The sequence below is a fragment of the Coturnix japonica genome, chromosome 14, assembly GCF_054131305.1.
Source record: "Coturnix japonica strain WE chromosome 14, WE-NBRP24, whole genome shotgun sequence".
Taxonomy (NCBI): Eukaryota; Metazoa; Chordata; class Aves; order Galliformes; family Phasianidae; genus Coturnix; species Coturnix japonica.
This window is the reverse complement of record NC_140676.1, coordinates 2355686-2383316: the sequence shown is the minus strand read 5'-3', so window position 1 is coordinate 2383316 and position 27631 is coordinate 2355686. Positions and strand designations below refer to the sequence as shown.

At 50.1% G+C, this 27631-nt stretch overlaps 3 protein-coding genes across 6 annotated transcripts; 1 reads left to right on the top strand and 2 right to left on the bottom strand.

Annotated features, from left to right (window-relative positions):
* Positions 1 to 12: 12 nt before the first annotated feature.
* On the bottom strand, positions 13 to 10234 carry CILP (cartilage intermediate layer protein). Its single transcript, XM_015873269.3, has 9 exons — positions 10008 to 10234; positions 8716 to 8843; positions 8004 to 8087; positions 7520 to 7573; positions 6151 to 6336; positions 4979 to 5293; positions 4782 to 4890; positions 3688 to 3845; positions 13 to 3090 (listed from the first exon to the last, which is right to left on the bottom strand). Exons 2-9 carry the CDS (start codon positions 8783 to 8785, stop codon positions 749 to 751), a joined length of 3318 nt encoding a protein of 1105 aa, XP_015728755.1. The 5' UTR covers positions 8786 to 8843; positions 10008 to 10234; the 3' UTR covers positions 13 to 748.
* On the top strand, positions 6333 to 23053 carry LOC107318900 (gonadotropin-releasing hormone II receptor-like). 4 transcript variants are annotated; one of them, XM_085515238.1, is made up of 5 exons: positions 6333 to 6551; positions 16740 to 17102; positions 17966 to 18468; positions 18899 to 19100; positions 19207 to 23053. In XM_085515238.1, exons 2-5 carry the CDS (start codon positions 17090 to 17092, stop codon positions 19614 to 19616), a joined length of 1128 nt encoding a protein of 375 aa, XP_085371364.1. In that variant the 5' UTR covers positions 6333 to 6551; positions 16740 to 17089; the 3' UTR covers positions 19617 to 23053. The 4 variants fall into 4 exon arrangements, 3 of the variants coding, with proteins under 3 accessions (XP_085371364.1, XP_085371365.1, XP_085371366.1); XM_085515239.1 differs by lacking the exon at positions 6333 to 6551 and adding an exon at positions 14068 to 15338; XR_014934263.1 differs by lacking the exon at positions 6333 to 6551 and adding an exon at positions 15202 to 15338 and having other exon boundaries at positions 18930 to 19100.
* A 700-nt stretch (positions 23054 to 23753) lies between these two features.
* On the bottom strand, positions 23754 to 27456 carry PARP16 (poly(ADP-ribose) polymerase family member 16). The gene is made up of 6 exons (XM_015873281.3): positions 27258 to 27456; positions 26751 to 26888; positions 26312 to 26518; positions 25099 to 25270; positions 24294 to 24435; positions 23754 to 24162 (listed from the first exon to the last, which is right to left on the bottom strand). The coding sequence occupies exons 1-6, from the start codon at positions 27438 to 27440 to the stop codon at positions 24018 to 24020; spliced, it is 987 nt and encodes a 328-aa protein (XP_015728767.1). The 5' UTR covers positions 27441 to 27456; the 3' UTR covers positions 23754 to 24017.
* Between the last annotated feature and the right edge of the window lie 175 nt (positions 27457 to 27631).

The window sequence follows — 27631 nt, the reverse complement described above, 5'->3', positions numbered from 1 at the left end:
TGTAGGTTGTTCTTTGGTCAGCTCTACACATGGTTTATTTATTTGGGCATGTCAATCACAAATGTAATACAGCATTGCCAGAATTACAAAAGGACTTTTTTTTTTGTTTTCCCATTTACCCTATTGTAGAGCATTATTTGAGAAGAAAAACCACACAAGAAGCAAGAGAAAGCTTTAATTTTATCCGTGTGGAGCCTACAAATCCACATGGCTTCTCTGTGCTGTCAAGCATGTGAGTTCTTAGAAATGCAGCCAATGGTAGTTTAGCTCGAATACAATCATTCTAAAACAAGCTAGAAATAAATAAAATACTTACATTTCAAGTACAAAACCTTGCAGTTGAATTCAGTATGGGGAAATCAGTTTACTCCTTTTTTTGTTACCAACTACTGTACAGGTACTTGGGCTGGCAAAGTCTGCAGATGCAGAATAGAAAAATATCTTATGTACATGACTTAACTGAACTGTGTGTTTAGTTTTCCCTTTAGGTTACCAGGCAAAGTTGTTTTATGTCAGATTTTTTTTGTCATTTTTAGTAAGGCAGGAGCTCACTACAAGTACTGCCTCTCAATTTTTGGCTTGTATCTTTCCTTTGTGGTGCAATTGAAAAATAAAACAAAAGGTGAGGGGGAAGGGAGTATCATGTCTCAAAAGTACTGACAAATACCTGCTTTGAATTAGGCTATTTGCAGGTAGATAATTATTTTTAATCAAATTTGAGTGACTTTACCAAGGCTTCTGCGTAGCTCTAATATGAGGAAGGACGTTGACCTCTAATCTGGATTCTGCTTTGGGTGATCTGACGGCTTCCCACTGGCCTTTGGTATGCAGGGCTCTCCCTTGGTGGTACCCGTATGGACTGCTGGCCTAAGTTCCTCTGGGCCTCAAATAAGCTTTGCTCTGCTGCACTCCTCTCCGAACAGGTGAAAGTCAGCGCAACACCGATATCGCTCTTCATGATTCTGGAGGTGCCATCTGACGTGCCATCAAAACACCTGCCCAAAGCGATTTCCTTGGCGATCCTTGGGTCCTGGTCAGTGACTGTATAGATGCCATAGTTATGCCCTAGTGGATCAAGGGGTGCCAGCATTGTGTATTCGCTGGAATCATTGTTGGTAGCCATGGGGAGGTGGTTTACTAGGTACTCATGGAGCATGCTGTTAACGCTCTCCCGGCGACAGCTGCCTTGTGGGATGACTTTCACAAGTGTGCGGTCCACGCGGTCTTGGTCAAAGAGCATGCCACTACACTTGAACTCTAGGCAGGCTGCTGACACGTCCCGCTGCTCAGGATCCCGAATGCTGCGGACATCCCTGATGCCATAGAGCTTGCCAATGGTGCGTGGATGCGTCCCACCCATGTTGCGAGACCTTATGTTTACTTCCTGGGGTCCATTAATTTTGACTTTAATGTAGCAGGCCCTAAATTCCATGGGCTTGGGCCACCAGGCCAGGTAGTCATCAGTCCAGCTCATGAGGTCATCTTCACTGAAGGGAACAGTATTGTAGTCGTACCGATCTCCTTCTATCCTGTAAAACCTGAAGTGAGCAGCGCTGTATGGAGCTTCTTCACATTCTCTCAGGTTTTCGTAGGCATAAATAGGGCCGTTGTTCTCATCTGCAGAATTTGGACTTGGCTTGGCCATATTGATTCTGAACGCAGTTTTCTTAGTGTTGGGGTCCTCATGGTCTGTTCTCCTGTAGTTGAGCTTGTTGAGATATGGCTGTGGGACCCCAATAGCGTTAGGATTGAGTTTGGGAGCAGAGGGCACAGCTTCAAGTTCTTCACCCCCCAAGCTCGCCAAAATGTAAGCTCCGTAGGCTTCTGGGTTCTGCTCATCACAGAAGGCTGGCACACAAGCACCATTGGGACCAGTGACCACACTGTCAAAACGGCCCCATGCTCTGGGGTTGGAGGAGTACCCTGGTTCTGGCTCCATGTTGATAACAGAAATCACCACCCCCTGGATCTGCTCACTTGGCAGAAATCTCTCACTTCTGTATGCTCGGACTTTGACGTAGCACCGTCTGCTCTCTGGGACGTCCAGGTTAAAAAGCCGCCTTTCCTTGATTTCCATGTTCCCAACCAAAAAAGTTCGCTCCTCTCTTCTGCGCCGTCTGCTTTTCTCCAGGTTGAAGTCCCCTTCTTCCTCCCATAAGCCTGTCTCAGGGTTCAGTGACCAAAGCTTCATTTCTTGTAGGTGCTCTGGCATCCTGACCTGAGCAGTGTCCAAGTGGACCTTCACATCCTCTGCATTAAGAGTCTCAGTGCCCTGTTCATCAGTGAAGTCCAGGGAAAACATCCCATACGTGCGGAGCGGGAACACATCTCCTTCATCATCTACAAAGTTCAGGTCACTTTGTGTCACAGGCGCTGTTGAAAGTTCTCTTGGGTCCAGAAATGTCACGCTGGCTTTCACTTTTCCTCTGTAAGGTTCTCCATTCTTCCTGTAAAACGAATCAGGAGGGATTTCTAATTCAGCAATTGGATCGTCATCTTCCTTTTCTCCCAAAGGAATTACACTGGTTTCAGTGGATTCCAGCGTAACAGGGGCTTTCTTTCGTAGTAACTTAATGTCATGAAACACAGCACCTCCATTTTCCTTGAATGGCAAAACTTTTGTTGTGTTCACAAACTTCTGCAGCCGATCAACAAAGGTTAGAACAAGTCTCTCAGTGTCTGGTGGGACGTGGACAGAGAAGGTTCCCTTGTAGCCGGTCATACTCACTCTCTTGTTCCCCATGTAGATGTGCCCAAACCTCAGTGGCTCACCGTTATCCACTGCTGTAGCTCTGCCCCGAACTGTTATTTTTGTCTCAGTGCATTTCTTGCAGCCACATTCTACGGCGACTTTAGTGGGGAGCGTGTACCCATCACACACAATCTCTCTCACTTCCATCTTGGACACCCCACAGCAGTAGGAGATGTTGTCCTTACAGCGGAGTCCCTTATCCAGCTTCCCAATGCAGGTCTTTGCTGGGCACTTGCCCACGTCGTAGTAGAATGAGTCAGTTGCTTTTTGGAAACAGTCGTGCGGAAGACGAATGAGGTGGCTTTGGGGCTGGGAGCTGCAGGCTGCCTCTTGTTTTCCTGTTGAATAGCATTTCTTAATGAGCAGCGTGAAATAATTGTACAGTCATCTGTATGCGGTCTGAAACCCTCTGAGCTAAACATTGCTTCCAATCACGGGGAGGCTTTTGCAGCAATAAAACAGATGGTTTGCAGAATTTTGGTTAGCTGGGTTCATCTGGCCTTTGTTACACTGCAGCAGGTGCTCAGCTTTAATTTAAGGCACCTGATTAAGAGCAGTGCTGTTTGCAGGAGTGTCCCAGCTCCTGCTTACCAGCTACATGCTCTGCAGCTGCCTGGCTTCTTGGCTACAAACAGACCTAAACGGGTCCCAGGATTTAAAAAAGAAACAGAAATATTCACACGCTGGGCAGTGATTACAGTGAGAAATGACTGCCCAGCGGATTAAGTTTGGCAGGTCATCTGAAATCCAGAGCTCTAGTTTGTAGCTAGTAGTAGCTGGCTGATAACCAGCACACTCAGGCTTATCTGTTAATGGGTGCATAAAATAGCACCCAGATATTTTCCCTGCACCCTTCCTTTCATGCATGTGTTGTAATTTCTGAGCACTTTCTGTGTACCTGCTGCTTGGAGCACATCACACACGTTTTCTCTTACCTATTACAGAAAGCGTGGCAGGTTGGGACTTCGCTGAACCCCCATCACTCACTGCCTTGCAGTAGTACTCTCCTGCCTGCTCTCTGTTCAGGTTCTTCAGAATCAGGTTGTTTTTGTATCTATACATAGAAGGATCCAGCAGGGAGCCATTGTGGTACCTGCCAGGAACAGGCAGATGGTTAATGGGACAGAGACCTGATGGCTTGGGCAGAGCAGTGCCCAGATGCTGGCTGTGAGGATTTTTGCCACACCTCCTGCCTCAGTTACACCACTTATATCATGGAGCAGCCACGTCCCAGGAGCTGCCCTTTCAGAGTTGCGGTCATGCTTAAAAGCATCTCCCCACTGCATTGCATGGGGTGCTAGTCAGGCTGCAAATTCTTGCAGGGGCTTCCCCTAAAACCTATTCCAGACACAGCTGTCAGTCTTGCCTGCCAAGGTTTTTCAAACTCCTATCTGGGTGTTTTTTCCATTAAGTCCCTCTGCAGATTGTATTACTGCACCTGCGAGAAATGCCAGCTCTGCAAACATGCAGGAAATGATCATTTGTAGCACTGGGTTCTCAGTGTATTTCAGCTTAAAAAATAAACAACCCTGCTTTATGATGATGGAAAGGAGGTACAAATCAAGTGTGTTCAACAGAATCTGTAGAATCACTGGAGTTGGAATGGACCCTTAGAGACCATCTAGTCCAACTCCTTTGCAATGAACATGGACACCTACAGCTCCATTGGGTGCTCAGAGCCCATCCAGCATGACCTTGGGTGTCCCAAGGGGTGAGGTACTCACCACCCCTCTGGGCAGCCTGTGCCAGTGCCTCACAGCTGTTACTGTAAACAACTTTTTCCTTATATCCAGTGTAATCCTCCCCTGTTTTAGTTTGAAAGCTTTTCCCCTTGTCCTCTCAAATCAGACCCTGATGAAGTCTATCCCCTACTTTTTATAGCCAGCTTGTATTGATAGCAGCCGTTGCTGCGACCCAGTGCAACACCTTGCCCTTGGCTTTGTTGAGCTTCATGAAGTTCCTCTGGTCCCACTTGCTCCAGCTTTCTGTCCTGCTTCCAGGTGGTGTGGGATCAAAAGAAGCTCCTTACCATAGATAGCGATCTGGGGCTGGAGTCCCCACAGCATTGCAGCAGAGTGATACACTCTGCCCCACTCTCCTCGCCTTGTCATCAGGGCTCTTGAAAACATAGGGTTTGCCTGCAGGAGGAGAAAAGTCCACCTCGTTACTCTTATTTTTGTTAATTGCTCTTAGAGGTGCTGGGTTTCCCCATCTCTCTAATTCTACCTGATCTCTTCAGCTGCACTTGGAGCGCCAGGTTCTTCCTGTTGGTCTCCGGCACGGTGATGGCTGCGGTTATGTATTTGGCTTTCTTTACTTTGAGGGTGTTTTTGCCATCGGGACAGACCCCGGGAATCCTAAATGTGCCCTTATTGTCAGCTGTTGTCAACAGCTTGAGATTGTCGGCTTGCAGGTAGACCCGGGCGTTGTCTGCAGGTGAACCATCCTCCAAGGAGACCTTTCCATGCAGGGTCACGTCCTCGCACATGCACGCATCGCAGTCAGCGTTCACGCGGCCCATGGGGCAGGTGATGTTGCAGCCTGGGGTGAGGCAGGTAGGTCAAAAAGCAGCCTGATGCCCTGCCACGCTCCTGACGCCTGCTTTCCATTTAGATGCAATAAGGCAGATAGTGCATAAGGAATAGATTGTATCCAAAATGTATTTCCAGAGATTATCAGCAGTTTTGTATTAGAAACATGGGGCTGCTGAAGTGCTGAGCCTCGTAATTAGTAGAAAGCAGCCACATGGATGTAATTACAGCTAGTAACTTTTCATTACCATCCCCAAAGGGTTGAATTTCAGAGAAGCTTGAATCCCAATGTACATGCGAGCTGAACCCTGGTAAAATCACAAATCCAAATGCCTTCAGCTTTGTAGATTCCTGTTGCCAAACTATGCCCAAACTCATTGGTTTGTCTTAAAAGCTGCCTCTCTTATTCAGCAGCATCCCGGCTTGTGCAGGACATAGGCTCGGTCCTAATAGCCTACGTGTTGAACAAGCATTATCTGGTGAGTCCAACAGATGGTCTCCCAGAGATTGATTCTGTGACATTTTCTTACCTGTAGCAGTTAATCCTACACATCCCCATTTCTTTCCATTTACAATCACTGAGCCTCCCCCTACAGCAGCCGTGTGATAATCTATTTATTTGCAGCAATAAATAGAAGAAATCAGAGAAAGCCCTATCTGGAGAAAACACAGACCGCTTTCAGAATGATTTGTTTAACAGGGGACTGTAAGAGCAATACAGTTAATTACAAGCTGCTGTAACTTCTTTCTGGGGCTGGTTGCAGCTCTCTAAACTCTGGCAAGAAGAAACGTGGTAACAAGGCTGTGAGGGGAGTAAAAAACCTGCGTGGGGGTGAGATCAGGACAGAACCGAGGTTATGTGAGCACCTGAGCAGACGTGTCCGATGCAGAGCCGCCCTTCCTCCATGACTTCATTACAGTGCACCCCCCAGAGGCGATCTGACAGGCAGGATCGGGTCCGCTTCTGCACACCGGTTTGGCCGCACTTCCCTGAGCACTCGCTCCATTTCGACCACGGAGACAAAAACTTTCTGGGATCTTGCACCACAACAGCTTGAATGACATCATTGGGGTGTCAGTGAGACACACACTCAACGCAGGGCTGCCCCAAAGCAAGCACTTGCTATACAGCTTCTACATGGCTCGGACTATTTGTTTTTGGATATTATGCACCACAGACCCAAAGCACATTGAGGGAGCTGGGAAACAAAGCATATGAAGGTGCCTGAACGCTTTGGACATCACTCCCTGAATTCGGGATGATTAAGGTAAGCCTGAGGAGCAGAGAGCAGCAGCTCATGCTTAGTCTTGAATAACTTTGTCTTAGAGGAATTCAAACTCATGATGTCAATTGAGTGCTGTCTGAAGGGCAGCGCTCGCAGGTGGTTAAATGAGAAAAGCAACAAAGAAGGGTTTTATTGTCAGCATGGTTGTGCTGGATTCCTTTAACCCTACTTCAGCATATCTTCTCTATAAGGGAAGCGTGTATCCTGTTGGGAGCACCAGCTTTTCTGTGTGCAGAAGGCTGAGATGCTACTGAGAATGCTGGGGCCCTGCTGGTGTGTCAAACAGAAAGAGGTTTATTGGGAGCTTGGCATGCGGTTGGATGTTCCAAGGAATTCCTTTAAAAGTTACTGGACGTAATTAATTTAAGCTGTTTGAATGGGTGAGATCCACCCCCAGCCTGTGGTTTGGTTTGTTTTTAAATAATGTTCTAATAACATTTACAAAGATGTGCTGGTGACTACATGCTCTAAAAATGAGATCTCTTGGAAACACACGCAGGCACCACACCATCTCCCACACCTGTACATCCACAAGGCTCACTGTATGCCAGGGCAAGTAATGTCTGCCGAGAGGCAGGCAAGGTTATGGCTGAACTGTTGGAATAGCACATCTTGAAAATGAACCCCTGGCTTCCACAAACAGGTGTTAAAAGGGGATTTTGTGGCTGGAATAGACAACTTAAATGACAGCAACAGTGCCATGTCAGGTTTGGAGTAAGTGCTTGGCTTAGCTGGGTAGGTTCTTAATCTGTTGGTATATTGACTTCTCCAGTTGAGCATCTCCATTGATACATAGACATTATTTAAATTTAAATTTACATAAATTTAAATAAAGGCAGATGGGAGGCCTATGGCTCCAGATAACACCTTGACTGTGGGAAAAGCAGAAAGTGGAGGGTAGGGAGAAGCCCAGGGGTGTGCTGGGGGTGAGGTGGGGATGCAGGACATACTGCGTCTGGTGTTGGTGAAGATCGGATCCAACCGACGGGAGCTGCTCCTTGTACCTGTAGGCAGAAGATGTGTGGTATGACCTTCCATGAGCTGAGCATGCAGTGAGGTCTTCTACACTCACTCCCAGAGGTAAAGACTGAGTTTGTGGCTCGTCACAGTGAAAGGCAGACGTCAAGTTTTCTAATTGCTATGGCCCTAACCTCAATGTTTTGCAGGGTGTAACCCACAGCACCGCCGTCCTCACCCCATGGCCCCAAGGACAAGCTGTGGTCACACAGCTGACCTTCAGCTTTCCAGGACTGGAGCCAGTGGTGTGTGTCAGTGAGAGCTCCAACCCCATCAGAGGGCGCGAGTTCAGTGCCATTTGTTCCATTGTCTCAATGTCCCATCTACTCCAGTGAACTGATTCAGTTTGAAATTAAGACTGCAAAGAATAAAAGATGTCCCAGTGAGGGGAAGCCATCGGGATGGCACAGAACTCACCATCTAGGCTGAGCAGCACTATCGGTCTGAAGGTTTTCTGTCCTATCTGGATCCTGCCAAGGCCTGGTCTCACAAGCCTTTGACCTAGGGGTTCAAGAAATTAGATTAAAATAGATTATTATTAATAATATAATTGGATGTGAGTGGTCAGGCATGGTTTGGCCGTGTTCCACGTCCCTCCTGCTGGGATTTCCCCTGGTCCCGCTGTGGTTTGGGCTTGCTGCCCTCTGTGCTGGAGCAGCTGTGACCAAAACATCTTTTTATATCTGGAGGTAAAAGATGCATCCCCCCCTCTCCCTGCATGGGGAAGGAACAAATCTGATGAGGGAATGAGCTTAGGTTAACCCATGGAGCTGAGCCCCAGGCTGCCCGATGCAGGGCAGGGGTCTGGAACCTCCCCACCAAGTTCTGACCATTCTGTGCTTATCCTCAGGCTTGTCGCCAGAGCCCTTCAGAGCAAAATTCCTCTATAGCTTCAGAAACAAGTCCAAAGAGCCTGCAGGCACCCTGCTCTGCAAAACCCATCTAAGCAAATTGGGCTCTGCTCATACTGGAGATGGGCACTCAGCCCTCACTGTGTCCTCTGATATTATAGAATCATCGAGTTGGAAATGATCTCTGAGATCATTGAGTCCAACCATCAACCTGTCCCCACTGTGCCCACTAAGCCATGTCAGAGATGTATTTGGGAACACTGGTGTTGGACCTTCACCTGAGCTGGCTGTGGCTCCCAGCAGCAGCAGCAGCAGCAGCGCCCATCCTCTTGCTGTGACCAGCATCATGTCCAGAGGTAAATGGGAGCTTCCTCAAGGACCTGGAGCCGTCCCACGTCCCCCAGACCTACGGGGACAAACCCAGCTGTGTCAAATCCTGCATACACAGGATGCTGTTCCCAGTGGGTGCCCAGCCTCCCATCCTGGTTGGTCACCCAACATCACCCCATTCCCATTGCAGAAATCTCACTCAGAGGTCACCCTATTGTGGCAGCTTCTACCCATTTGTCCCCCCAACAAATAGGAGGGGCCGTATCCTGCTGCTCTTTGCAGTGGCATCCCATCCCAGCTCCAAATCTGTTCTGCAGAGGAACGCTTTGTAATGACATCTCCATACCAAGCCCTTCTTAGGATAAGTGTTTCTGCAGAGCCTCGGCCCCCGTCCCTCTGCCCACAGCCTGGGCTCAGAGCCCCTGGGAAGGGGAAGGCTCACAGGCAAAGCTGGGAGCGTAAAACCCCGCACAGAAGCCAAGCTCTTGCTGTGATTGTCCGTGAGCAGCCAGAAATTGTCCTTTTTTTCCATCACACAGCCCTGAGGCTTTGAGCATTGGGGTACCCAATGTTGTGTTGTGCACCACAACAAATTAATCGGGGGGATAATTGGGGTGTTCAGTGATTCCATGTTGCTGTAGCTGCTCAGTGCCTCAGTTTACCCCAAGGCTGCAAGCAACAAAAGCGCTGCTGCTCGTAACTAACGAACCTCCCCAAGAACGGGTGCTATGGGAATAGGAAATACTTTGATTACAGCCCAGCGAATCCCAGTCAAGCACAAATAACGAGCAACACATGAACGGGATTTTGTGGGCTTATGGCAGGGTCACGAACTCACAGCCAGACAATAACCAGGAGAAATGCATGCAGGCGGAAAGCCCCGTTCCCACTCGGGCTATTTTAGGATCCGGCTGCGACTCATCCGGGGTTTCATACGGATGTTGGGACGTGTCCCCCCTCCCCAGGGCTCAGTCCCAAAGCGCTGCAGGACGGAGTGTAGGAACAGGGAACCGTCCCCCCCAAACCCCGCTCTGACCCCGTGCAAAACCCATTTGGTGACGCTGCAATGGGACGGCTGGGGACACCGAGCAGCCCCGCAGCAACAATTCCCATTTCACCCTCAATCACAGCCACTCGTAATTACTCTGCCTTAATTACCCAGAGAAGTTATATAACGCGTGCTGCGGAGAAAGGAAAAACTTAGCGTGTTTCTTTAGTATTATTGATTTTTTTCTCTTACCTACGAAAACCATAAAACCCCCAAGGAAGGATTGTCCCGTCCTGTTGTTGCAGGGAACTCGGGCTGGGAGCAGCCGATGGGATTCGCGGAGCCGGGTCTCGGTGCTGCCTGCGGAGTGAGCGATTCCCGCAGCCCGGAGCGGAGAGCGCTTATATAGCGCGGCGTGAGGCTCCGGGATGGCACCGAGCCACGGGCTGCAGCGGGTCGGGCGGGCGAGGAAAGCGCCGACGGAATAATCTGTCGGCGAAGTGATGGTAAACACGGGGCTGGGCTGCGGGAGTGGGGCTTTGGGACTGGGGTGGTGGCCAAGTCGGGGGCACTGAGCTGTCTGTGCCATCGGGCTGCGCTGTCGGGGATGCTCTGGGTTCCGTCCCCAAATGAATGGCTGTGGCGGTTTGTATGGGGTATCACACAGGTGCTGCAGTGAGGATGCTCTGGGGTTCCCACCTGGCTGAGATGAGGTGGTGCCCCAAGGGTTCTCCACGTTTGGGGTACACGGAGCTGTCCTGAGGACATGGGACATGGCTGGATGCTTGCTCAGACCCCATGGGGCATCAGGAGAAAGTTCTGCCTCAGAACACAGTGAGCATAGCCCTGAATTGCCAGAGTTCAAGCAGCTCAGCTCTGTAACACCTCTCTCAGGAGTAGGGTCTGGAAAGAGCTGTGCTCACTGATACAGGCTGCCCGAGGAGTGGTGGGGTCACCATCCCCAGCAGTGCTCCAGAACCATGGAGGTGTGGTGCTGAGGGATGCAGTCAGTGGGCATGGTGGGGGTCGGCTGGTGTTGGGCATCTCAGCGGTCTCTTTCAACCTTAGTGATTCTTTGGTTTTTGGGTGGTTCTGCGTGGATACAGGAGTTGGACTCAGTGGTCCCAGTGGGTTATTTCCAACTCGGGATATTCTCTGATCCTGTGGAGCAGCACAGAGCTGTAGGGATGCCGTCCTCGCTGGGACCCTCCTTGCAAGTCAGTGCACCCACATCTGCTTGAGCCATTGGGACAACCAGCAAAGCCCCCGGTGAGAGACCCCCATAGAACTGTACAAAAGGAGGTTTGGAGCCATGTGCAAGCATGTACACCTGCAGGGCCGTACCTGCAGCAGCATGGCACAACATGGAGTGTGCATTCAGCTATGGATGGGGACAGGATGGAGACAGGACAGAATAGGACAGGCTGCCCTCTTAGTAATCCCTCCTGGCCCTGCTGCCAGAGGGAGCGGTGCAGGAGGACATTGATCAGTGTCACATAAAAATTAATTGGTGGTGGCCAGTGCTGACACCCGTTTCTGTTTACGAGGGAAAAGAAGAAAACAAGCTGGGATTTGCCAAGAAGTGGTAGAATGTTTATCCAGTGGGCAAGGAGCAGCCGGGTCAGGAGTTGCCTTGGTGTGAATGCTCAGGGGGAGGCAGGATGCTGCTCATGGCCCTGGGGAAGGATGCAGCTCACATGTGTGGATGTGGTACTTAGGGACATAGTTTAGCAGGTAATATTGGTGGTATGTGGACGTTTGGACTGGATGATCTTAGAGGTCTCTTCCAACCTTAACGATTCTATGGTTATTTTATCTGCTTATCCATCATTGGCATTTCCCTACACAAAGCCAAGGGCTGGAGAGGCCACGTTCCCCTCCCACCCCACACCATGATGAGCCCTGGGAGGCTCAGCCGGCTCTTACAGACTTTTTCCATGATTTGCTCACCGATGTGTAATTAGAAAACAATAGTGTATTGATGGGAACGCTGCCATGCTGAATGCTTTCCCCCAGCCCAGTGCCAATATGCAGTAGAGTAAGAGGACCATGATACAGGCAGCGGGACCCCGCTTCCCTCTCCATGTTCCTTCATAGGACAACACTCTTCTCTTGTGCAAACAAGGGAGAAACATGGCCATGGTGATCACCCAGCTGTCTGTTCTTCCCCCGTCCCATACACCACAGGCACAGTGACTGTCACTGAAATCACAGCACTGCACTGGGTGTCAGTGGGGTTTGCACCCTATGAGGTTCACAAGAGACCAGTGGGGCCGCATTCTGCTCCTCTCTGCTCATGGCACCAGAAGGAGCTGACTCTTTTTTTCCCCTGCTCTGAGTCTCTGGGCTTGCTGCTGTTTACGGAGATTGGAGTGAAAATAACTGATTGATGACTTTGTTCCATCCCAAGCACTTTGGGGAAGGCTGTGTGTTCTCGGAGCTGGGAGCTGGGATTTCGCTAAGCGCTTGGCTCCCAGCGGTGCTCCAGTGGTGGCTGATGCAGAGCTGGAGCTGTTGTTTTTAAATCCTGTTTTGACATCCCAGGACTTGGACCAGCCCTGTTTATGGGCTGGATGAAATCTTGGAGGTGTTGTGGGTCCCTGGACTTAGCGCTGAGGTTTGAACCACCACCAGCAAACCTCTCAGCTGCCGCAATATTGTTTCGCTTAAGCCCTCCTCCACCGCTTCATCAGCACAAAAGCAAACTCCAGCTGCCTAAAAGCTCTGGGAAAGAGCCCGAAGAAGGAACTACTGGAGTTTGTTTTTATTGCACGGATGAGGATTTATGGGCTGTGGCTAGGCAAGAAGGAGCAATCTGGTGTTTCCCCCTGGAAGGATTCACTTAGGGGCTGAACCCGTGGTGCAGGCTCCACCTGCAGCATTGATAGAATACAGTCATAGAATTGTTTGTGTTGGAAGGAACCTTTAAAGGTCATCTGGTCTAACTTCTTTTGCAATGACAGGGACATCTTCAGGTCCAGGGGAGGGCCACTAAGATGATCAAAGGGCTGAAGAACCTCTCAAATGAAGAAAGCTTGGGAGCTGGGCTTGTTTAGTTTGGAAGAGAGAAGGCTCAGTGAGGGCAGATCTCATTGTGGCCTTACAGTGCTTGGAAGGAGCTTATAAGAAGGAGGAGGACAAACTTTTTACGTGGTTCGAAAGTGACAGAATAAGGGGGAATGGCTTTAAACTATTAGAGGGGAGATTTAGGTTAGATGTTAGGAAGAGATTCTTTACTCAGAGGCCAGTGAGGCCTTGGCACTGCTGTCCAGAGAAACTGTGGATGCCCCATCTCTGGAGGTGCCCAAGGCCAGGTTGGATGGGTCCTGGGCAGCCTCAGCTGGTGGGGGTACCCAGCCCATGGCAGGGGTTGGGACGTGGTGGGCTTTGGGGTTCCTTCCAAAATAAGATCTATAGCTTGATCGGGTTGCTTGGAGCCCTGAACAGCCTGACCTTGAATGTCTTCAGGCGTGGGGCATCCACCCACATCTGGTCACAGTGGTCTTGGGGTCAACAGGGTTCCCTGGTATGTCTCTCCTGATGTCATGGCCATCACTGGGCTCACTCTTTCCCCATCACACCTCCAAAGGGGCTAGATAGAGGTTGCTCAAAGAGCACCAGAAAGTCTCAATAGCAAATCCCTTTATAATTGCATTGCTGAGCATGACTCATCTCAACACCACAAGACATGGCCACTGTTTCATAGAGTCACAGGGTCATTAAGGCTGGAGAAGATCACCATGTCCAACCATTGACCCATCACCACCATGTCCACTGAACCATGGCCCTTCCAAGCCCTCTGAGTACTGCATGTCCCAGCCAGCACCTTCCTGTCCCACACCTGCAGTACAAGTGGTGCTGGACTGGTGCGATCCAGAGGTCAATGCCAGGCAGGGTGCAATGGGACCACACTTGGATGGCTCTGAATGGGGACATTTAACATGCAATAGAAGGGCAGCAGCAGAGCTCCAACCCGCAGCCCTCTGGGTGTTTGGTTTTGCTGCTTGGTGTACAAAGATCATCCTGTGTTGGCTTGAGCGATTAATTAGTCCTGAAGAAATCTGTAATTTATTGCTCTTATTTACAGGCAATTGCTTCAGGCTCAGATGCACTCAGAGCTGGAGGAAGGTGATGGGGTGGTGGCCTTTGTTTCACTCATAATTTTTCCTGCTCCATTTTTCCCATTTTTGATCAGGTCAAGGCAGGGAGGGCGGCAGCTGATTGACGCTGGCAAAGCACTGTCAGGATTTCACAAACTGGAGCATCGAGCCAAGAGCTGCTATTTGGCAACATCTGGATAACCCTCAGTTCCTTCTGGGAATAGATTTGCAGATGGCAACCCCTGAAAAAGCAGCACCACGTCCTCCCCAGAGGGACAGAGTATACCATGGTGAGCTCTGTGGCTCAGCTCCATCCCATGGATACAGCTTTTCCCGTAAGAAATGTCAGATTTGGGTCCAAAGACCCCAGGGAGCATGAGAGAAAGGAGGGTGTTTGATGTACACGGCCAGCGGGAAGAGGTCGAGAGATGACGAAAGCAGAGAGTAAAAATAGGATGGATGAAAGAGGGCACGGAAGGCAAGGACAAGGAGAGCCACCAAAACCCATCCAAAACCAAGAGCAAAATTGTTCGCTTCCGTAGGTTAGTCACAATGAAAACATTTGGATTTCATCACTTCTTCCAGCTCAGGAAAAATACCCATGTCGGGCAGCAAGGTCACTGGGCAGGTCACCAAACCCATGTGCTGATGGACGACACCTCGAGTTTTGTTCTAGGGAGACCAACTCATCCCTCTCATCCATGGAGAAGAGTGGGCATGAGGGGGGAGCATCCTCCTTGTCAGCTTGCTCACCTTCCTCCCATCCTTCCCAGCTCTCTATGGACATCATTAGGAACGACTGACCATAGCTCACTGAGCTCAGCAACACCAGGCTACCAAAATCCAGCCACTGCAATGGGACTAAGCATTGAGAACATGTTTTTCTCAATACTTAGAGGCACAACACACTTGAAGAAGGGTCTGAGTGCTGCAGCACCTCAAGCTGAATCCAGAAACAGGGCATTATTGCACAAAGAAACACCCCAAAGAATTCATAAAGATGTCTGGGAACAGCTGCATGCATCCCATTGGGTACAGCCCTCTTGCTCTATGGTTATGCTGCAGTCACACCCAACGTATATATTGAACCACCCCTTGCAGAGGGGCTCACAGGTGTCCTGCACCCCCCTTGCTGCTTTCTGCTCTGAATATTTCGGCAAACTGAGTGTGATGCACAGCCCCAGTGCTGTTTTTAGCGAGCAGGAGGAGAGCAGGGAGCCACGCACTGTCTGCTATGGGCTTTGGGGAAGAACAGAAGCCATTCCAGGGCTGAGCTCATCTCTAACCCCGGGAAATGACTTCATGGACACTGGTATTTACTCACAAAAACACTGCATGTCAGATGTCCCTGACTAGACTTTCTGTTTCGAGTCCAGTATGAGACAAGAATTTCCTTGGACGAGCAGCTCCGGAGACAATTCAGGGCTTGGAGGAGGAAAAAGAAGAACCAGAAGAAAAATGTCTGCATATGAGAGTCTGAAGGGTGAGGCTCTCTGAGCAAACAGGGATTCATGGGATGTGCAATGTAAAACGTGCTCCAGCTGTATTTCTGCTGCAGGTGACCCCGTGCTCCTGGTGATCCCAGGACAGCATCGCAGCACAGTGGGAGCTGTATGGGAGCAGACCAGCAGTGCTGCTTCCTGGTCCTGCTGCCCAACTATGTGATGGTTAAACCAGCACTCAGCAGGCAGCTGACCTTTAGGGAGAGGAGCAGCAACAGCAACAAAAAGAAAACACGGGATATTTATTTTGAAAAAAAAAAAAAAAAAAGAAAGAAAGAAATGGGGAAAAATAGTCATTTTAACAAGGAACCACACCCTTAATATAAATCTTATTAGTAATGCATGCCCAGGACATGGCTGTGTGATGGCATGCTGCAAAAATCCTCTCTGAACAGGGACCAAAGCCTTTGTTGTGGCATGAACGAGGCGGATGGTTCCCAGGAAAAATCCTGTCCCTCTCTGTGTTTGGGAGGACATTTCCAGACAAGGGGCAGCTGGCCAGGAGGGAGGACAAACAGGGAATGCATTCCTGACCCACTATTTAATTGCCTTAGTGCAGGTGCAAAGAGCTAAGTGAAAGGAAAAATCAAGATGTGGGGCTGCATTCCTCTCTGCTTTATCCAGAGGAGAAGGCTGCTGCCACGAGTGGGCTCCCACCCAGCTTCTGGGTGCTTTCAGTGCTTTTTTATGCCCCTGGAGCAGTCTCTCCCCATGGCTATCCATGCCACATAAGGAGTCAGTGGCTTTGGGTGCTTGGGGACAAGCTTCCTCCATCCCAATGGGCTGGCATTTTGGGGGTAACTTTGCTTTTGTCTTTCCCTTTGGATTCAGAAGTGATGCAGGGTGTAGGTGGTCCCATGAAGGCTGTATGTGCCCTGGATCTCAGAGCTCTGCCCCATTTTACCTTTACCCAAAGCCCCGGATAACTCTGAAACCACAGAGAGGTGAGATAAACCCCAACCTTGTGGATTTTAAGCACCCACGAGCTCTTTGTCCAATCTGGGACTTTGCGTGGTCATAGAATTGTCATAGAATCATTAAGGTTGGAAAGGACCTCTAATATCTTCTAGTCTGCCTGCCACTAAAATGCTGAAATAAACACAACAAATAATGAGATGGGAATTGGGAAAACAGGGAGTTATGAGGTTATTTATTAAAGCGACAACGTGACCAAAGTTCCTCTCTGGGTTTAATCCTTCCTTATGGCATTTCCTGGCCGACACACACCTGAGCTCACCTCTGGGTTCACACAGACCCAGCCGGTGGTGGAGCATCACTGGGTGCGCACATGGCCATGTAGGCTGCAAGCTCCCTGTTGTCTGAGCAACAGGATGCTCATCACCAACCCCGGCGGTAATTAACTCATTTCTCTGTATTTATAGAAAACCAGTGTGGTGCTGGCACTGGTCCTGGATGGGGCCACGTTTGGCCACAACGCCACAGACAACATCCTGAGCGCTGGCCACTTCTTGCCCTCCATCAGCTCCACTCCCACTGCTGGCTCATTAGGACTAAAAGCAGATCGCTTGTTAAGCCAGGAGGGCAGGGGTGCCCACCTCCAGGTTTGCTGCAGGGGATGTTTGCGTCGGCGTTTCCTTCTCCAGATGCCAGGGGCTGCATACGTCTCTGCTAATAGCAGTGGAGCTGGCGGCGTTGCAGATACACGGATGCTCAGTGCTGGAGCTGTCTGACTTGCTGCAGGGAAGGGCAGCATTTCTCCTCGCTTCAGGGCATGTGTGTGCCAGGTACGTCCCCACCTGCTGGGATAAACCCACATGGACAGCAATGGCTTGGGACTTTGTGCTGCTGTTTCTTTTCGCCGCTTGCTTTTTGGGTGTTGGGGAGGGAAGGGATGGATGCAGTGAAAGGAATGGAGGAGGGCATCGGTGTCTGCATCGCTTGGGTGCATTGGGTGGGATGGACAGGTTACCCGGGGGAACAGATTTGGGTCTCTGCAGCTCATTTCAAGGTGGGGAATGCGTTAATTGGGTATTGGCAACCAGAGGGCTCTCAGGATGCTCAGAGACCTCCTGGCAGTGGGGAGCGTTAATGCTTGTGTGCATGAGAGTTCGAAGCATTTGTCCTTGAAATGCAAGCTGTCCCCAAGCTGGTTGCACTTGGGAATAAAGGGGCAATTAGATCAAACCAGCTCATCAGCTGGGCACGGGGGAACCCAGCACCGTGGATGGAGGCAGGCCATTAATCGTTAACTTGCTAATGGGAAGCACTGTGGGGTTTTTTAAAAGGTTGGAATCTACTTGTGAAGGATGTGCCGTCCCATGGCTGCAGCCGCCGCTCCCCAGCTGCTCCACTGCCTTGCAAAGAGCTAAAAATACATCTGGGCAAGCAATTGCTATAGCTACAGGGGGCTGGGCAAGAGCTGGGGAGAGCACATGGGCAGCCAAAATGAGCATCACATGGATGGGCAGTGGAGAGCTAGGGCTGACTGCTGCCAGACTGCGCACCCCACCTTCTCCTGATCTAAGGGTGGATGTTGCACTGAGTGATGTGGTCCAAAGCACTCACAGGCAAGGGCTGATGGTTGGACTGGATGATCGTACTAGTCTTTTCGACCTTAATAGTTCTATGATCTCTCTCTAATTACCAGCTGCTTTAATTGAAGCTGAATCATCCCACCACCCCACCACGGAGGGGGACACCAACACCTCGGCTGCTCGCTGCCCTGAGCACTGGGTCGAGCCCCAGTTCACAAAGGCAGCAAAGGTGCGTGTGGCCATCACAGCAGTCTTCTTCTTGCTGGCAGTGTGCAGCAATACAGCAGTGCTGGGCAGCCTGCTGAGGAAGAGGAGGAAGTGCCACGTGCGGCCACTGATCCTCAGCCTGGTGCTGGCCGACCTGCTGGTGACGGTGGCAGTGATGCCCTTGGATGCAGCATGGAATGTGACAGTGCAGTGGTACGGCGGAGAGCTTTCCTGCAAGCTCCTCAACTTCCTCAAGCTCTTTGCCATGTACGCTGCTGCTCTGGTGCTGGTGGTCATCAGCCTGGACCGGCATGCTGCCATCCTCCAGCCCTTCGCCCGTGCCCGACGCCGCAATGGGCTGCTGCTGCGTGCTGCATGGCTGGGCAGTGTGCTGCTAGCATTGCCCCAGGTAGGGCTGGGTGGCTTCCTTATGGGGTTACCGGGCTGGTTGGGTTGGAGAAGGGCTTCAGCAACAAATCCATCCCAATCCATGACTTCACCATAGCCAGCTTGGCTTTGCAATTAGTCCTTCCCAGTTCATGGGTTCCACTGTGGCCAGATTGGATTTGCTGTGTTTGGTGGTTGAGATCCCTTGGTTTGTTCATCCCAGAGACAAGGAGGCTGAGGGGAGGCCTTATGGTGGCCTAGAGCCCCCTCATAGCATCCTCCAGCTTCCTCCCAAGGGGAATGGAGGGGCAGGCAGTGATCTCCTCTCTCTTGTGACAGTGACGTGATCCAAGAGAACAGCATGGAGCTGCATGCATTGGCCCCAAGCACTGCCTGGATGCAGTGTCCTGCCCCAGAGCTTCTCTGAGTTGTGATTTGGTTCTTGATTTCAGCTCTTTCTCTTCCACCTGCACACGGTCCCAGGAGGGAACTTCACACAGTGCGTTACTCACGGCAGCTTCCGAGCACACTGGGAAGAAACTGTCTACAACATGTTCACCTTCACCACCCTCTATATCACCCCCCTGAGCATCATGATTGTTTGCTACGCCCGAATCATTTGGGAAATCAGTAAGCAGCTAAAGATCAACAAAAGTAAGCAGGTCCTTAGGGTTCAGCAGGATTCTGAGATTCCCGCTGGTCGTTACGTTCTCCTTGTTCTCTCACACCTCCTGCTGTCCTTTTGACTCTTCCCTAACAGGTCTGGTAAGAAGTCAACATGACCACATCTCCAAGGCACGCATGAAGACTCTCAAGATGACCATTGTGATTGTTGCCACCTTCATCATCTGCTGGACCCCGTATTACCTCCTGGGCTTGTGGTACTGGTTCCAGCCAGCCATGATCCAGAGGATGCCCGAGTACATCAACCACAGCTTCTTTCTCTTTGGCTTGCTGCACACATGCACTGACCCCATCATTTACGGACTGTACACCCCCTCGTTTCGGGAGGACGTGCAGCTGTGTCTCAGGGGCATTGAAGCAGCCATTACCAGGCATGAGAGACACAAACCCATCTTAGTCTCAGAGAAGACCACCAAGGATGGGGCTGTAAATGGCCAGGTGGCATCGGGTGGCTCCAATGGGACAACCATTAACACGGTGTGCTGAAGAGATGTACCCAAAAGGAGACTAGAAGCACAGAGTCAGGGGCTGCTTTGTCTGGGAGGATGATTTTGGAGACAAGTTCACTGACTGACTGTGGTGGGTGTGGGTCTATAGCCAGAAACCATGGGCATTTCTCCTGCCTGTACTCAGAGTGAATCCTCAGGTAGGAGATACACTCCCACCCAACACAAGGAAGATGCAGTAGAGAGGCTGAGCCTCATTCATTAGAGCCTGACAATCCTGAGGTCTTGTCCACTCTTCTCGTTATGGCATCCAAAGCAGTTCTGGGTCATTGCCTGACACCCTCCTCCCCTCAGGCTGCCTCCATAGGGAGGGAGGAGATGCTGTGGGGATGGAAAGGGACAAGAATGAAACAAAGAGCTGCAGTGGGCTGAGATAGGATGGGAAGGGACACAGCGGTGTCTTTTCTCATGCAGGGGTGACATGGATATGACCTTATGTAGCAACAGTCTGGGACAGAGTTAACTAGGAGTGAGTATATGGGGTAACCAAAGGAAGAGAACAAGACCTGCTGTTGATGCCTAGCCCCTCCCAACTGGCAAATCTCACACCTTGCACGTGCTAACAGAACAAAACCCACCTTTCCTCCTCCCTGCTTCCCCCTTTATCACTTGCTCATTTGCTTTGTCCTAACACCCACACCTTACTTCTGCCCCCAATCAGAGTGCATGCAGCCAGGTGCAGCTGATGGCCCTGTGCCTCCTAAGGAGGGCTGTGATGGGAAACACCTGTGAGTGGAGGGCTCATCAGCTGCTGTGGGTGCCAGCTGGGTGCTGATGGCCTTTAAATGCACAGCACAGGGAGGAGAAGCTGCTAGAAGGGTCAGGGTGGAAGAAGGAAGGAGCTGGCTGAGTTCTGGTGAGTAAAGTGGCTTATTTTTATTTTTTATTAATATGCCAGAAGTTTGTGGAGTTGAAGGTCTTTGTCTTTAGGTGTGTGATGAAGATATGAGTTTATTCAGCTCTGTTGTTCTCCTCCATGCAGTTAGGGATGGTTTATTACTTCTTTGTGATGTGCTCGTTGCTGTTAAGTGGTGTTTTGTTTTTGAAGGCAGCTCTGGTTGGAGCTAAGTGGAATTTTTTGGGGTTGCTGGTTGTCTGTTTTTCTGTTGTGTGAAATCCTTGGGCAGGTGAGGTGCTCTGGGTTTGTTAGGAGGCAGTTCACTGAGAGCCTTTGTGCCCACTGTGGCTCTGAATGAGCACCTGGGCTTTGTTAGCATGAATGTATTAATAAGGCTCTTGAATTGTTGTGGCTGTGTGTGGGGAAGCTGAGATCCCCCAGAAAAGCAAATACACTTTGGGGAGTCTGGAGTGGTGAGTCCCTGTTGGTCAGAGAGGACCTGGACTGGTCTCCCAGTCTCACTGGGTCTTATTGGTCCTGTTATATGGCTGGAGACCCCTACAGGAAGGAAAGTGTGTTGGTTGTTTGAGCTTTGAATTGGTGGCCAAGTACCTTTAATCTCTTAAAGACATTTTTCAGTGAATTTCTGCTGAGTGGGAGAAAATGTATCTGGATTTACTCATATTTAAGGCTGCTTGTCCACTCTTGTATGGTGTTAGGAGAGCTCACAGACCTCTAAGACATTTTTTCCCTTTTGTCACCTTTTATGGCCTATAGGTACAGTGAGAGAGCAGAAAGTGTTTTGGCTTTGGGATATGTGTTAAGAATTCTTTCCTATGAGGGTGGTGAGACATTGGGAGAGGGTGTACAGAGAAGCTGTGGCAGCCCCATCCCTGGTAGTGCTCAAGGCCAGGCTGGGTGAGGCTTTGAGCAGCTGGGTCTAGTGGAAACTGTCCCTGCTTAAACTGGGGGGGTTAAACTAGATGATTTGAAAGCTCCATTTCAACCCAAACCACTTGGTAACTCTATGAACCATGGCACAACAGGGAAATTCTTCTCCTTGGGATGCTGGGGAGGACACATACCTCAGTCCTTGGGACACGGTCCCCAAGATGCTTGTGGGCACTTTGTGCGTGCTGTGTCTTATTCCCTCTTGCTTCCTTCCCTCCCTTCTTTGGTGCTCAGGGCTGACATTTCGGCAAGCCCAGAGTGTGGGCAAGATGCCCAAAGTGACAGCTTTCATGATAGAAGGGAAATGTCACTGGGGGAGTGTGCTGCCAAGCACTGCCCTGCTCCTCCTTGCCCTGCATGCTTCTGCTTTCTGCCCTGGTTGCCTGTATGTAGCTTCGGCTGTGGCATTGAGGGATATGGCCCAGGGGCTGTGCTGGGGACAGGCTGATGGTTGGACTTGGTGATTCTAACCCACTGCTTCAGACACAGTGTTAATGTTCAGGAAGAAGCTCTGATTCGTTTCCCATTAGCATTTTTATAGCACTGTGGGTGTTCAAAGAGCCACGCAGGTGGCTTAAGAGCTTAACGTGAATCTCAGGTTAATTTAGAATATTGTTGGTTACTCAGCACAACACTCGCATTAATTCAGCTGACTGCATCTCACCACGTTGGGAAGCACATGCTGAAATCAGCAGGGAGCACAGAAAACAAGCCTGAGAGTCAGGTATTAAGTATTTGCTGGCCCACTAAAGTAGAATGCATTTATTTTCCCATTGCCTTTGAGATCAGCAGTCCCAGATGGGGCTCTAGAGTTCTAGAGAACCACCAGGACACCAATCCATGGGTCCCTGCCTGCAGCCCATCTCTCCCATGTGTCTGCTCAAACCTGGGAGTGGAAAAAGCCACTCTTTGGTACTGCTGGTTTAAAGCCTAATAAAAGCCCAGCCAGACATTGGGAGATGGTGCTGAGTGGCCACTCAGCACTAATTCCTTCTGCTTATCCTTGAGAATTTTCCCTATGCAAAGGAGCCTACAAACCATGCTGTTTCTTCCCATCTGTTCCTTCTGCCTGGCTGGTGGACTCCCAGGTCTGTGCCTTTCCCTGCAGCAAAGCAACCATCCATCAAATAACTGCTGCTTCACCTCCTCCTTTTCCAAAGGGTCTCAGATATCCCATCTGTTCCCAAAGATGCTTCGTTTGCAGGCACACGCTGAGGCTCTTATCAACACAGTACACTCCAGACAGTACCAAATAGCTTTAGGATTTCTGCCTGGCATCCTACCTACCCTAAACCCCATGGCACATTAAAGGTTGCATGTTGAGATAGACCAGAAGCAAGCAAAAAAAAATCTCAGAAACACTATACATGCTTCAGACCCCAAGTTCCTGGACTGAAATATCCAGCTATTGTAGTTGAATCTGTTGTGCAATAAATTGTTGGTTTATGTATGTTTTTAATTGCAAATCAGCACTATAATTAGCACGTATGTTTCATGGGCTATGGCAATGCGATGTGCTGTACCAGTGAGCATTATTAATGGACTGTAAAAGGCAATGGGGAATTGGACTGTAGTGTTCTTGTTTTGCAAGTTGTATGGTGAATAAATAAACTGGTCCTGGCAGTAAAGTTAACTGGAATAAATGCTTCCAGCTCCATCCACCAAGGAGAAGGGCTGCTGTAAATGTCCTCAAAATTGAGTTAGGAAACCTGATTGTCCAGCTGTTATTTCTGGCAATTAAGTAACAGAACCATGTTAGAGAAGGATCTTTGGAATGTCTCGTGAGTAGTGTTGGTAATCATGGACTCCTTTGCTACGGGTTGGTGATGAGGTCTTGTTTTGGTTAGCCACAACCCTAAAGAGGCTGCCAGGTGGCTGTGCATGAAACCCTTCACCCTCTCCCTTCCTGCTGTGGGAAAACAAGAAGTGGGAAGCAGCCTGACAGCAAAAAGCACATTCAGTGTTGGTGCTGAAGTGCCCAAGTCTGTCTAATCTTATGTGCTAACCAAGGCAAGTTGTGGCTGAGAGCACTGATCCCATGTGTGTTCTATGGGGGGAGTAGGGGCAGCAGCACTTCAGTAGAAGTCACTTAGTTTCTTCCATTTTGGTTGCTATTTTATGGGTATTTTTTTTCTTACAATATGAGAATCAATGGTCAAAATCAAAGACTGCTTTAAATGTGATCCCACCTGCATTGATACATACTAAAACATCACTGCAAACAGTTTCTGAGAACAGAGACCCTGTCTGACATACAGAAAAATTCCCCTTTCTCCCTTGTTCAATCATTGCCAGCTCAGTCTGATAGAAAATAATGACAGCAGACTATTTCCATGCTTTGTTTTCATTAATCTTAAGTAACTTTCTCCATGGACCCTTAACGATTAGTTCATGCTAAGCTGCACCGTTGTGATCCTTTTCAGCTGTAGTGGGAGTCTTCATGAATCACAGAGTATTTCTGCATAGAAATAATAGCTGGAAAGCACCAAGCATCTCTTATTTCCAGAGCTCTGGAACAGATGCAGCACGTTGTGGGTTGGTTGTTTTTAAGGCACGTCGTGAAAGTAGCAGTTTATTATCTTAGAGGGTAATTCATCCCTCTGAGTGAAACATTCTGTGCCAGTAGTAGAGGAAGGCTGGTGAGTTGCTGGCCCCAATCACTATTAGCAGCAGCAGGTACAGCATCATTGTTATGGCAAAACGGTGGGTGGAGAACCAGGAGGACTGACCTGAAGGCCTGAAAAGGGAGAAGTGCATGGATTACATGAGAGACGCAGGTCTCTGCAGCTTGTTTCTGTTGCTCTTTTGCAAACAGGGTGTGTTTATCTGTTTCACCACACTCATCACTCTATGTGGCTGAGCTCTTACCTCCTGTGCTGCTTCTGTGAATATACCAGCAAGTATTTAACTCTTAGGAGCTGATTGTTTGTGACAACAAAGTATTTCTGTGGCACGTCACCCCCTTCGCTGTTCTTCACTCTTGCTCTTTTTCTGTCTATTTCTTCTGAATCTGCACGGGAAAGAGGAAGAAGAGAAACCAAACTTCCAAGTGACTATAAAACAAACAACCCTCACATGTATGTACACCCACAGGAGTGGGAATGAGATAATCAAAGATCTCAGCATTCCCCAGAATCCTTTAGCATCCAAGAATAGACTGAGAAGTTTGCTTGAGGCTATACCACTCCTAGTCATCCCTGGTATGGGTGGTATTCCAGCACACACCAGGGTGAGATGGAGGCGGGTCACACACAGTGCTGGGGAGCTGCTCATGTTAACAGGGAGAGGAAAATAACACTGAAGGACTGAGCCCTGCAAGCAGAAAGGATATGGACAACCTGAGCAGAGGCTTCTTAGTCTAGATATCAAAGGCAGCTCCTTGTTGCTATGTTCTGATGCGCCTGTCCCACCATCACAGGCAGCAGGAAAGATAAGTTTATTGTAAGAGAATAAATGATGCAACCAAATTAGTGCCCATCCTTCAAATGTGCATCTAAAGAGAGAACTGCAAGGCTTCTGTGTGTCTGTTGGGGAGTCAATTGGTAAAGGAGGCTGCTGAAGAGTATCCATGTGCCCCATATCCTGCACTGTCTGTAAGACCTTGTATGTGCCCAGGGCTGAAATGCAAATGGTGCTGAATGAGGGTTTGGAGCTGTTACTGCAACAGACTCACCTTTCTTCTTCACCTGGCACTTGACATCAGGGTGGTCAATGATCTCGCAGACAGCAACGCAGCTCAGGATAGAGCCCAATGTGCTTCGCTGCCAACCGAGGCCATGAGGGCTGTAGAGCAGAGCCAGGCTGAGGTCACTGGTGAGATAGGTGCCTTCACCAAACAGTGATGTCTGAAACAGAACAGAAACGTATCCTTACATCCTGCAGGGCAAGCTATTAACAGCATGCAAGTGTTCTTTACCGTCAGTCTGGCTCAGGGTGAATTAGTGTTTTTCTACCCATGTTTTGGCCTGGTACAACATCCTGCCCTCTCCCATCCCTTAGATTAGCTGCCTGGCACAGCCCTTGGTGTGGACAGATTCATGCCTTCCCGGATTTGGACTGAGCTCGCCAGTGTAAGCATTTTATATCAACATGACTGCGCTGCTGTCAGGGGCACCGCACTGATTTATTGAGGCTGCCGTCATTCAAATAATCCAGCCTTCACGTACGGACAAGGCTTCAACTCACATTTAAATCCCTGCTTTATAGGACAAGAGGGGAGTGTGTTTCGCTTGTGAATTCCTTTCGAAAATAACTGTTTCAATATCTTTGAATCAGAGGATTTGCCACGCTGACTGCAGTTATTAAGCCAGTAGATCCGGCATATCAGAGGAGCCTTGTTCACAAAGGGCATCTAGGGGGGGGTAAATGTGGTCCAGGTTGATGGGAAGGATACGCAGCTGTTGTGGCAGAGCTGCTTTACACAGAACAGAGTCCTGACTTATTTTCTGTTGAAATCAGAAGGGTTGCAAATCCTGTGGGATATTTCCCTTAGCTGGGCCACTTAGAGAGGGATCTATCTGCAAATGGCACCTGCAGCTACTTGACCTGACCCTGCAGCTGGGGGGTGAGAATTCCCTGTGTCCTTTGGGCTGCTGTTTTGTTCTATGCACAGGCACGTTCCAGCTGCAGGCTGCTATTTCCAGAGGCGTTACACCTCCTTACAAAGGAGCAAAGGATAGACAGAATTCGTCACGCTGGAGGAAACTATTTCATGCTGCTACCAGTTTTTACCCTTAGGCTGGAGCAGAAGACCAAGTGCAACTGTAGGCCAATGCTTGCATTGAAGTGAAAGCAGAAATAACTTGTCAGCGTGCTTCTCTGCATCCAGTCCAAGTGTTACTGGCTGCAGGTGACCAACAAGAGATGGTGCCCATCGGGATCCTCACCCTGTTCAGATGGCAGTGCAGGCCGTTGTGCAGGATGGAATGGAAGTTCTCCAGCCGGCTGCCGTGGAAGGCGTAGATGAGGTCCTGCTCACCCCTGGTCTCAGCAAACTTGGCATTCATTTGATCACAATATGTGACCTCAAAGAGGAAGTCCGGAGCAGGAACAGCAGCTCCAGACATCCCAGTGAGCTCCTGGATCTTCTCGTACTTGAAAACAGGAACAGGAGTGTCAGTTCAGGGCTTGGCCCATTCACTGGAAATGTTAATGCCTTGTTAATAGCAGCAGCCACTGCCAACCATCAGCTACCAACAGCACTAACTATTCCTTTTGCTCAAAAGGAAAGAAATCCTCTCTACCTACAGGAGCAACGTGGTAACTGTCAAGCAAAGCTGCCTTTAAAAATGAACTCAAACGGGCTGTATTGAGTTCACGCCTCACCTCCTGCTTCTTAACGCTTTGTATCGTGAAGGTCTTAGATGACAGAATCCAGCTGAACAAATCCCAGCTCCTTTTCTCCGCGCTCGGGGCAGCTCTCAGGACCTCCTTCAGGCTGGGCAGCGCCTCGGTATCTGCAAGCTGACAACAAGGGAGCTCAGCCCGAGCCCTCACCGCGATTAAACGGAGCCCTCTAGTGAAAACTACCGAGTATTTCAACCCAACGGGCTGCGAGCCGAGAACGGCCGCTGTTTATCGGCAGCGTGGATAGAAGGGACAGGCGGAAGGGAAGCGATCTGTATGCAGGGCTGCAGTGGGGCAAACACAGCGGGTTGGGGGGCTGGGAGAGCCCACCGTCCCAACGTCGTTTGCATGGTATAGATGTAGCAGCTCTGCATCCCGCCCCGCAGCACCGCGAGCTGTGCCACCCCCCCACCCACCCCCATCCCAATGATGGGACCCTCCCCGCCGCTCAGCTCCGCCCGTCCCGGGGGCAGCGCCGTGTCTCACCAGCGCCTCGAAGTCTTTGGAGGCGGCGTCGCTGCCACCGTATCGGCTGGGGAAGGGCCGAAGAGCCGAGTCCCGTCGGTAGCTCTGCAGCGCGGCGGCGAACAGGCTGCAACGCAGCTCGGCGCCCAGCGGGTCCCTCCGCACCGCATCCCGCACCGCAGCCACGGGACACGGCGGCCGCATCGCTCCGACATAGGGGGAGGGGATGGGACGGGATGGGAGGGCAGAACCACGGTCCTTCCGCCTCGGGGCCGCCGCTCCGCCCCGCGCCGCCTCCCGGCTCCTCCCGCAGCGCAGCACGGAGCTCACCTGATGCGGGGCGATGGGAGACCGGCCGAGCTTTACCTTCTTACCGCACTGGATGTGATTATTGT